Consider the following 11639-nt stretch of genomic DNA (forward strand, 5'->3'; position numbering starts at 1 on the left):
CGTGGATAAGCAAAATACTTCTATTGGTCCAAAATAAAGAGTCAGCCTGTGCACTGATTGGTTTTCCGGGATATCAGTCTTCGCTAATCATTAAACCAAAGACAGTACAGTAGGAAACTCTGAGCTAGGCATGGGGTGTATTCATTACGTCGATTCTGTTGCAAAACGTTTCGTCGGTTGCAAAATCTGTTGAAAAACGTTTTACATCAGAAACCGTTTACTTCAAACGGAAATCCTTGCTGTTCTTTGGATAAAGAGATGGATTGGCATCGAGTTATGGCTAGCTATAGTTTTATAGAAGGTAGCCCATGATGTCTTCTGAAACAGTGACTCATGGTGACTAATTGTAAACTTGTAAATGTAAAAAGTGACAAAAGAGATAAAGTTATTACTTGTTTAAAACAGCAAAGATTTCTGTTTGGAATAAACGGTTTCTGTTGCAAAACGTTTTAGCAGCAGATTTTGCAACAAACAAAACGTTTATCAACAGATTCAGCGTAATGAATACACCTTCAGCCTAGGTTGAAGGAACTGATGAATATGTAATGAACATTTCATGATTCACGAAGACTGACATCACTGAGGACCTGAAATAGTCTCACCATACCAACACCAACACTGGTATCAAATATATCAAACACATGGTTTCCATGTGTTTAATGCCATTCCATTTGCTCAGTTCCAGACAATATTATGAGCCGGCCTCCTCTCAGCAGCCTCCTGTTATATATTTATATTCCGAACTCTGACATTGCTCTTTCTGATATTTCTTAATTCCTTTATTTTTATTTTTTGAATTTGTGTGTATGGTTTTATATTGTTAGGTATTACTGCACTGTTGGAGCTACAAACAATAATTTCGCTGCACCTGCAATAACATCTGCAAAATGTTATTGCATTGTTGACTCCAATGCTTCCCACAGTTGTGTCAAGTTGGCTGGATGTCCTTTGGGTGGTGGACCATTCTTGATACACACTGGAAACTGTTGAGCATGAAAAACCCAGCAACATTGCAGTTCCTGAAACAAATCGCTGTGCCTGGCCCCTACTACCATACCCCATTCAAAGGCACTTAAATATTTTGTCTTGGCTGTTCACCCTCTGAATGGCACACTGTTGAGTGTTGAGCATGAAAAACCCAGCAACATTGCAGTTCCTGAAACAAATCGCTGTGCATGGCACCTACTACCATACCCCATTCAAAGGCACTTAAATATTTTGTCTTGCCTGTTCACCCTCTGAATGGCGCACAAACACAATCCATGTCTTAATTGTCTCAAGGCTTAAAAATCCTTCTTTAATGAAGTGGATTTAACAGGTGACATTAATAAGGGAGCATAGCTTTCACCTAGATAATATGGCATATAATAAATATAAGGATTACGAGAATGGGTGTGTAAGTGGTGGGTGTGCATGGTTGTACTATGCGTACTGTACCTGCATGTACATGTAGTCTACGCCTGTGATGCATTAATGATGCCTCTCTGAGCCAATTGGTGTGGAAAAAAAAGATACAGCCTGGCCTGCCAGCATGTTGCGGCATGTCATAGAGAGACAGAAAGGGTGTGTCATCACGGCATTCCAGAGGCATGAAGTCATCTTCACCTCCCCCTATACTCTCCTTCAACACTAAACCACGTGATAAGATGTCACATCCTTATGGTTACACCACAGAGAGAGAGGAGCACATGTCTCCCCATTGAAATAGAGAAATAATACAGGCAAAGTACACTTTTAAAGAAGTAGGTGGCAGTAGTAATTCGGTCACTGTGACGCATAAATCACAAATGCCATGCTGAAGGGAACATCTTTCAACTTCACTCATGGCTGTAATCTCATTATGATGGTGGCAGTGGCGGTTCTAGACCATTTCAACTGGGGGGGCCAAGCTGGGGCCAGTTGTACTGTTAGAGGGGCCAGTTACATTTGATGTTATTGTTGTCATATCGTTTTCTTCACTGCATTGCAGGCATTAGTTATGTAAAAATTATTTCATACTCCACATTTAGGGGGGCCACAAGGGGGTCCAAAATTGTTGTCACAGGGGCATTGCCCCCGACCCGCTAGTGGATGGTGGTGGTTAAAACAACACTACGAGCAAAATGCTTCAAATGATAAAGATGCTGATACAACAGTCGTGATTCACTGTATCGTCAATACGTATCAATTTATCCTAATTAATGTTACTAATAGTTTTAGCCTTATTTTGAACACAATGAAATCAAATTTGACTCTATATCCTAACAGACAACCTGGTATAAGGTGCAATTGGATTCTACAGTAGCCTATTCGTTTATTCACAACAGATGAGTCAACCATGTCGGGAACTCAAGCCCAATCGATCCATAAGGGAGAGCAGGGACTGCAGCTGTTTAGCGGCATCTCAGCCACTACTGTTGAAACGGCGGTACATTTAGGATTTTAGCATTTTTATTGAAGCTTTTGATGGTAGACTACATAGAAACCGCCGGCTACTGGCAAAGTTGAAACGGTGAAATAATTCATCAACATAGTGTCATTCGGTTGACTCACCTCCTACAGTCAGAGTTCCCTTGATTGATGTGGTCTGGAGAAGAAACTGTACCCAAACTAAGCGCCAAACCTCAATACATGTTGTTATTTCACTAATTGTTAACACACAGTCTAATAATTTAAATAGCGTACTTAGCTTATCAAATAGCCACATTTCTTACAATTATTATATTATTATTAAATAAATAATAGGATACAACTAACACCATAATGAATAACAATACTGCATTCTTATAGACAGAAGGCTATGTTCCTGTGATATGATTCACTTTCATAAAACACGATTGGATAGATTCTTTAAAAAGTTGTATGGTAAAAATGAATATGAGTGCGAGCATGGGGCATAAACTTGTAGAATTCAAAGAGAGCATGCTTTCCGCTCCTGTCAATGGAGGAATCCCAGGAACATTCTCTGGAGGAAACTCACCATATATGGTTACATACGTCATCCGCACGTGGTCAGTTACAAGTCAAAAACCAAGACACCACCACTTCCAGTAAATTGGGAGGGGCGTAAAGTAACTATAGAATCGGTTTGGGCGTTTATAATTCCACGAGCACTCAATACCGTTCAGTCCAACTGGAATGATCAATACGTAAGAAGTAATTCAAATGAATTTGGGAGAATTTAGTCATACATAAGAACAATATTTTAATTCGCAGTTTTCTTATTCCCCTTTCTTTTTGGATCCTACCAACATCCCGCAATAAGGAGGGTTTGCCCCACGTTTGAATAGTGAACCTGACACTTTCCCTGAGCATTTAATCGCTTGCTCCTCATAAAACTCCTCAGGATTACTTTGTACTCATCGTGAATCGGGATAACAGTTTACAATCAAAGATGTACCGAAACTTTGGGAACTTGGGCCGAGGAGGCAGCGACTCTGGGTCCACCAACACCGGATCGAGTGCTGTATCCCAGGGCACCAGCACCTCAACTTCTCAACAAGATCAGGTAGGCACACATATTGGTCTATGTTGATAAACATGAGTAAAAGTAATACATAATAATTTGTGTAAAGTCCCCCCCCCCTCAATAATGATGATATTGCTTAATCATATCAATTGCAGAATGTAGTAATAATAGGGAATTAATGGCATAATATTGACATATAAATGCAGTAGGCTCATAATTGTATTATAGCCATGGTGCAGTTTGATTACCATTGTCTGATGAATTGATACACATTATGGATTTAAAATTATATTTTCAATGCTCACCGTCTTTGTCAAGATTGCTGCCTTTACATCCGGATGCACACCTATGTCCATGTCAAATGCATGGATAGCATGTTTTATTTATTTTATTTAACCTTTATTTAACTATTGCCCATGTCCATTGCCCATGACAAATATCTGGTTCAAAAGAATGACTTTGATGTAAATCACTTTGTTTGTTAGTTTACCCATCATGTCCTTACTCTAACCTCCTCCTCCTCTCTTTCTCTCTCTCTCTGTCTCTCTCTCTCGCTTTCCCTTAAGAAGTTCACTGTGGCAGGTGGCAGCCAGTTTGTCCCCAGTCTCAATGCCATCACTTCCAACCAAGACCTCCAGTGGTTGGTCCAGCCCTCCTTCATTGGTCCACCTGGCCCCTCGCGGCCTCCACGTCCTCTTTACTCACCTGCAGCAGGGATGAGGTCCTTCAACCCTTCACCTTCCCAACCACACCTCTACAGACCAGGGGTCATAAGGGCAGTGGCAAGATCCGGGAGCACAACCAGACGCAGGAACGATGAACATGTAAGAATATGTGTGGTCTTTAGCCAGCAGGGTGTAATACAATGTAATTGACTTTCAGCATCAATCAAAATGTAGATAGGCATTGTGCCAGAATGTGGGTGGATATCTGACCAAAATGCACATGAAATGTAAGGTCACGTAACACAACATAGACCTACATTTAGATTTCAAAGAAGTGCTTGTCTTTGAAGAGGAACAGTTTTTAGTAGTCCCTTTTCCATGTAGTTGTTGTCTTATTAATAGGGCTACACTGTATAAAGATACTACTGCAAGGCTTAGAATTAGAGTGCTCCGGTGGGACTGAGAGGGCCAGGGAATAGGGCAACTGGAGACTTCAGAGGTGTGGAGACAGACGGTTGAGTCAGTGCGTCAGTCTTGTGTAATATCCTGTAGTGTGTGTGACTGTTTTATACGTCTGACATGGCAGTGAGACTTCACCACACACCCGTCTTGTCTGATAGGTTGAAAACAAAATTACAGAAACAAATATTCCTGAGTGCTATCTTTTGAATGGGATAGATTTCTGCGAAGATGTGGAAATTCCAAATGATGCAGAGGTCAATCAAGCATTTGTTTTGGTTGACAACTATGTACTTTGGAACAGCTATGTACAATGACCTGTTTCATCATTGTTTGAGATACGCCACTCGTTTGGTGTTAGTGTGACATTGGCTAAGTGCTAGAAAGGATGAGAGCTTTTATCAACCTGTTCGAGCCAAAATGTATCTGACACGAGCAGGTTCACAAAATGTAAGATGGCAAGACATCAAGTAGTTAAACTACTAGTAGGTTTTGTTTTCCATGAGAGTAGATTATTTTCATATCTGTTGGCTTTGTTACACTTTCAGAATGTGTGGTTGAGTGAGATGAAATCTGATGAGACAGGAAATGGGCTATCATGTGATTCACTGGGGCAAGTCATATGACTCATACCTGAGTCACAATTGGGGTCTGAGTGACTCATCACAATACAAGGCGGGAGAAATTGGATGAACAGAGACAGAACTGACAATGTTAAATGAAATTGGAGAAAGGGTGTAACAAAATGTCAAAAGGCTCTGATGTTACGAAATTAAGGGCCATCTTGAAAGTTTGAATATAGTGACTCAGTTCATACACAAGGTGGTAGTATTTCACCACTCAACACATTTTACAGCTATTCAGTCCAGTCCCCTTTATACAATTGAGTTGTAAAACGTATTCTAATTTTTTTCAGTCATAACTCTGCCTCGTCAAATGTCTTTCTCTCGCTTTAGTTGTCCCCAGAGGAGTTGGAGAGACGCAGAATAAGGAGGGAGCGGAACAAACAGGCAGCTGCCAAGTGTCGTAACCGTCGACGGGAGCTGACAGACACGCTGCAAATCGTAAGTTTAATTTTATTTCAGGAGGGCAATGAACGTATATCTTTAAAGTTTGTAAATCATCAACTACTGGATTTCTCGACCAATTGAAAAATAGATTGACAATACAACCCTAACCTTTTATATTTAATTTCCCCTCTCTTAGGAGACGGACGAGTTGGAAGGTAAAAAGTCCTGTCTGCAGAAAGAGATTGCTGAACTACAGAAGGAGAAAGAAAAGCTAGAGTTGGTTCTAGAGGCCCACCGCCCCATTTGCAAGATCCACGACTCTGACTCGGATTCTGACCAGAGCTCAGAGCTTCCCTCATTGGGAGGTATCAAAATTGAGCCTGAGCTTCCTGACCTACCAGGGAGCTCAGCAAAGAGCCAATCAAGGATAGAGAAGCCCAAACCCAAAATTACTATCCCGGTCCGTCCTGTGACCTCCTCTGCCTCTGCTGTCCCCATGGAATCTGAGTCCCTTCACACCCCAATTCTTATTTCTACTCCATCTCTTACTCCTTTCACGGCTAGTCTGGTCTTCAGTTATCCCTCTGGCTCTCTAGACTCCAGTTCCACTATTTCATCCCAGGCTCTACCGACTCTGTCATCTTCCTCTCAACATGGTGTGGCTCAGCAGTCTCGAAACCCCCAGCCCTGTAGTATTGCCCATCGCCGTAGCAGCAGCAGTGGGGACCAATCAGATCACTCCCTAAACTCCCCTACCATCATCACACTGTGATTTAACTGGCTTCCTTGGTGGGAAAGACTGAGTGACAACACTGACAGTTATGAAGATGATGACAATTATGACATAGGTGACTTTAATAACGACAGTAATTATATGCTAAATGCAGCTGGTCTACTTCATTTCCTCTATGCCTACACTTTCCAAATAGCCCCTACACACTAAATGCACTCTAAATGCACACAAAAGCTAACATACTGATTCTCACAAAAAGCATTATGGTGATGCGAATGACTGATATTTAAAGGGTTGAATTGTTACACTTTTTTTGTTTTCACTGATGCATATAACTTCTGACAACCTATATTTGTTATGATCAAAACCCAAGATGTAGAACTGTGCAAATGTGCAAACAAAAATGCATTAACTCGGTGCACTTTGGCAATAATGGTGATATTTAAGCAATAAGGTTCGAGGGGGTGTGGTATATGACCAATATACCACAAATACCTGAGGTGCCTTATTGCTATTATAAACTGGTTACCAATTTAATTAGAGCAGTAAAAATAAATGTTTGTTATACCTGTGGTATATGGTCTGATATACCATGGTTTTCAGCCAATCAGCATTCAGGGCTCGAACCACTCAGTTTGTAATGTAGGAACCACATCATGGTAGTGCATAGTAATAAACACGGTGGGTTTGTTTGAGGATAAATATATGTGCATGCCAGGTAAACTTTCATGTGAGCTAGCTACCTTTTATATAAAAGATGCATACATCTACTTCTCATATTGTAAGTTTAGTACAATATAATTTATTTAATTTATGAAAAACTGCATTATTTGGGTAAAATTTGAAAGACAACTAAGGCAGGAACATGTGAGTAAATATAGACATGTATTTATTGAGTGTAGTATATTTTTGTATAATGTGTCTCTTTTGACTGATCCGTGGGCAGTGCAGTGGGCTGTGCCTTCACTTTAATACGTTCATAGAAAACAGTACAATAAAGACATTTTTTTTAAAGACATCATTATGTGTATCTGGTGATAAGTATGTTTGATTATGCTCATGTGATATCGGCATCAGTATGTCAAAAAGTTCAATCAAATTCTACGCTTTAAAATATCAGTATGAAAGGGGTAAAAAGAAGACTAAATGCATCCTTAGTGTTAAACCCATTAGTTAGTTAGTCCATTTTGAATACGTCCCGTTTCCTGCTTAATGTTGCTGCATAGCAACATTACGTAAGGGGGTAATGGATGCTGGGGAGGAAAGGGAGGGGAAAGCTGGCCATTACCACTCTGCTTCCTCTCTGGAAAGAATTGTATAACTGACTTCAATACAAACAGATACAAATAACACATTAATGTTTCAGATGCGCTGAATAAGAAAGATAAGAAGAAAATGAGGTCACAGTGGGACATCTGGGTTTTTGATTGAATGGGACGTCATGTTTTAGATTCTTTTGGCCTGGCAGAGGACAAAACGTAGATCAGAATGAGAGTCTGGTAAATGGAGATCTATTGGCCACGACCCTGATTCCTGAACACAGAGTTCTGATGTTACTGTACTTCTCGCAAATGAAGTGACTCACTCACTCACAGGAGGCCCAGAGCGCATATGATAGCAATATTAATAAAAAGGAGATTTAGGAGAGACAGAGAGCCTATGTGTGCTCCTCTCTGTAAAATGAGCTCTCTGTGTATCACTAAGTGGGTTAAAGCATTACCGTCCACTGCGCAAACATAGGTCCAAAAATAAAACTGAGAAATATCCACAACGCCAGGCTGTATGACATGGACAGGAACATCAGTCACCTGCAGTCTGGGACAAACAGGTCATAACAAACATGTCGAGAGATCAATCAATCACTCATGTTGCACCATGTAAATTGAATGTCTTTCTGCAAAGTCACACACACAAAGAAAGGTCACAACATGATTGAGTGTCTCAGCCAGTGTATTTAAAGCTCTTCAATGCACTACGAGCAGCCCACCAATCACAGCCAACAACAAAGCAAATCTTATCCAATCCATGAACATGGTCTATATGCTTAAAACAGAAATATGTATTTGTTAATGAAGTAATACTGATATGTCGAGTTAATGAAGACAATGAGAGAGTATATCTACAGAATTACCACAAAACATTATATTAGGATCCTGACTATTGGCAATTTAGACAGAAAATGTGAAGCAGTAGTAATAATGATAATAATCATAACAATAATAATGTAGTAAAGAACAAAGTAAAAGTGTCTTGTCTAGTTCCCAGCATCTATAAATTCATCATCATGTCAAATCCAGTCTCGAGCTTCCAGTTTGACACAAAAGTGGCTGGTTGAGAACAGCCTGGGCCGTTCAGTTCTGAGGAAGGTCTAAGTAACACCATCATAGGTGCAGGTGCAAGACACAAACCAGCGGTGCCATCACAAGTTTTAGTGCATTGTACAGCCTAAATTACTGTGGCACACTAGCTATGTCTTTCAGTGTAAAACTCATGGGCAGCCAAGACAGTGTTCATAATATACTATTTCATTGTTAGTTTGTGATTTCATACACACAGCACTCCAATCCTGACCTGAGGGACTGAATGCATAATCTACATTATTTAAATGTTATTTAAAGGTCTTTCACAAAAATCATCACTCATCCTTCAAATATTTCAGTGCTTTTGGATGTCATGTACAGTAGACTAGTATGGCTCAAATCTGGATCGAGATATGTGTCTACAAGGACCCATATAATAGCTTTGTCCAGTGCAATGCAGTACGAAGTAGTCCACTATCAGTACAGTCCAGTGCATGAGATAACACCCTAACCTAACCTCCTTCCAACAACACCTGCTACTGTTAACCATATATAGTCTCAATCACAGAAAAGAGGAAAACCTCCCAAAAGATTGTTTAAAAAAAGCATAAAATTGCGAAATGATCATTCGATAAAGCTTGACCTTTAGTCTCAAATGTTTATGTGGGCCTGTCATCCCTCTTTCCAGGAAAAAGCCTTTTTCTTTTTTCTTGAGGATCCTTTTTCAACTCTTCTTTAGGACAGCAGCACGTGCAGAAGGAACAGAATTGACTGCTATTCTGGAGATGCTGCTGTATTACTGTGTGTTATAGGCCATCTTCTAAAAAGTATCCCAATCAAGTTTGTGTTCTACCAATGAACACTGTAAACAACTAAACATATTTCCTCAACCCATATTTCTCTTTATCATGCTCTTTCACTACTCAGTGAAAGTATCCGGCTCTGTCCCATCTTCAGTCATCAGGTGAGCACACCAGGTGGAGCTGGTCCGGACTACCGACACTCCCAGTGCTTGAACTTCCATCTCCCAGGTCTCGGGACACCATACACGGCAGGTTGAGCTCAGTGGAACCACCAGGACTGGAGTCATTCCTGCTGACACATTCCTCTTCCAGGACCAGACAAAGTTCTTTGAGGTCCAGATTCTCCTTCACCAATCCATCCTGCATGCGCTCTAGGTCGGCCAGTTTTTTCAAGTAGCCGCCCAGATCCTCACGCATCACTTTGGCTGCGTGGTGACCGAACAGCTGCCATTCCCGGGCCAGCTTCTTCACCTTTAGTCGGTCATCATCAAGGAAACAGCACAAGTCGCGCAATTCTGTGTTTTCTTCCTGGAGACGCTGGTTGACGGTTTTCAGCTCCCTGATCTCAAGCAGGTGGCCCTGTAATTGTTTGTTAACTTCTTTTATCAGCCGTCCACGCTGGATAAGAGCAGAGATCTTCTCTGACTCCTCTTTACGCAGTCGACTCACCAGCTCTTCTTTAGAGCAGGAGAGTAAATCCTCGTCAGACATCTTTGACAAGTCTCTGTTGTAGAACTCACTGTCACTCCCCATATTGTTTGGATTGATCTGTAATTCAATAACCTGAGAAATAGCCTTTCCTGATTACAGGCAGTTGAGGGTACAAATAACTTCAGCAAAATAACTTTAGCCTACAATTCCTGGGATGCTCTGCAATGTGCATGAAGGCTACAGTAAGCTTTTTACAGTAAGCTTTTTACAGTAAGCTTTTTACAGGCAGCCCTGAATTGTATGACTATCAACTGTCTCTATCCAACCATGGAAGCAAAATATAGGCCAACAGTAATTCTTGGTTTTACCTATGGATAATGTGGAACAGTGCATGCTTCACATCAACGTTTTTCTATGAGCTATAAAATTCCCTGAACAAGTTCGATCTTGATATAATAAAACAAAGCAAAGAATTTCAATATTTTCAATATAAAATGTCAATCCATCACTCTCATATCTCAGATGATAATCTGTGATTATAGGCTTTGTAAAAAGAGTTTGCATTAATGTCCAGTTTTCCCTTTGCTTTTCCTTGGTTACCTTCAGCAGGGTGAGGGGTTTTCGTGATTTTGCAATCCGTTATTTCGTTTTTATTGTGCAGCTGGCTCGTCATCCTATATCGGAAAACCTTGGATAAACTACGATAACGTTATTTTACTCAGATCTTCATGTCTTATTATCAGAAGTGACGTGCTGAAGAGCATCTGCTTTCGTTCTGTCCGAGTAAATGTTGTATTCCCTCTGTTTGGAGAATTTGTTCATGGCATAACATTCCTTTTGATTATAACCCCAAGAGAGGCAGTAATTTGAAATTCACCGAAGAAAACAAACAAGGATCTGAAGTTTCAACAACAACAAAAAATGCATCCAGATTCCTGCTCATCCTATTGCATTGGTGTGTGGAGGATAACAATGTCGGCCTTCTTCCACTGTCATTATAAAGCGGATGTCTCCTCTCAGACTCGGTTTTTCTCTCCACTCAGTGAATTTCAGAAAATGACGCCCATTTAAAAAGAATGGGATTTTCTTCTATCCTCTCCCTTCACATAAAAAGCTATAGAAATTAGTAGTAATCATCCATGTCGTCTTTAAAAACGAAATGAACAAACACAATAAAAATGTAGGACGAAATCGATACAGACCACGTTTGTGGAAGAGATGCTCCGTTTAACAGTGAAGGTCAAAATATTCACTGATGTTTTAAAAACACCGTTTCTTGATATTATCCTACAAAATGATTAAAAAAGCGATTACATTCTTGAGCATTCAAGTATGGTTGTCGGATGGTGGTTGTGAAGGAGGCGGCCGTAGGAATGCCCCTCTGAATCCCTCCCCTCTCTCTTTCCGTTTGGTCTTCCTTTACGGTAAAATAATAGCTTACACTACCTTTATTTCATTTTATTTTGTGTGATGTCATTTCTTGGAATCGACAGAAATGACATCACACAACATTTGAATGCATGTGTTTATACTATTAATTTTGTTTAGGCTGTATCACATTTGTGTTAAA

General features: G+C 40.3%; 2 protein-coding genes across 3 annotated transcripts; one reads left to right on the top strand and one right to left on the bottom strand.

Annotated features, from left to right (window-relative positions):
• The first annotated feature begins 3026 nt into the window (after positions 1-3026).
• On the top strand, positions 3027-7333 carry fosl1a (FOS like 1, AP-1 transcription factor subunit a). 2 transcript variants are annotated; one of them, XM_014212300.3, is made up of 4 exons: positions 3027-3487; positions 4015-4272; positions 5529-5636; positions 5779-7333. In XM_014212300.3, the coding sequence occupies exons 1-4, from the start codon at positions 3374-3376 to the stop codon at positions 6352-6354; spliced, it is 1056 nt and encodes a 351-aa protein (XP_014067775.1). In that variant the 5' UTR covers positions 3027-3373; the 3' UTR covers positions 6355-7333. The 2 variants fall into 2 exon arrangements, with proteins under 2 accessions (XP_014067775.1, XP_014067776.1); XM_014212301.3 differs by having other exon boundaries at positions 3028-3487; positions 4018-4272.
• Positions 7334-8247: 914 nt separating this feature from the next.
• LOC106611758 (coiled-coil domain-containing protein 85B) lies at positions 8248-11616 on the bottom strand. The gene has a single exon (XM_014212302.3). It carries the CDS (start codon positions 10169-10171, stop codon positions 9569-9571), a length of 603 nt encoding a protein of 200 aa, XP_014067777.1. The 5' UTR covers positions 10172-11616; the 3' UTR covers positions 8248-9568.
• Between the last annotated feature and the right edge of the window lie 23 nt (positions 11617-11639).

Source organism: Salmo salar, chromosome 09 (genome assembly GCF_965601325.2).
Source record: "Salmo salar chromosome 09, fSalSal1, whole genome shotgun sequence".
Classification (NCBI taxonomy): Eukaryota; Metazoa; Chordata; class Actinopteri; order Salmoniformes; family Salmonidae; genus Salmo; species Salmo salar.

Coding starts and splice junctions, on each gene's coding strand:
- fosl1a (XM_014212300.3), top strand. CDS start 3,374: ATGTACCGAAACTTTGGGAACTTGGGCCGAGGAGGCAGCGACTCTGGG. Junction 3,488..4,014: donor CAACTTCTCAACAAGATCAG/GTAGGCACACAT, acceptor CTTTCCCTTAAG/AAGTTCACTGTGGCAGGTGG. Junction 4,273..5,528: donor GACGCAGGAACGATGAACAT/GTAAGAATATGT, acceptor CTCTCGCTTTAG/TTGTCCCCAGAGGAGTTGGA.
- LOC106611758 (XM_014212302.3), bottom strand. CDS start 10,171: ATGGGGAGTGACAGTGAGTTCTACAACAGAGACTTGTCAAAGATGTCT.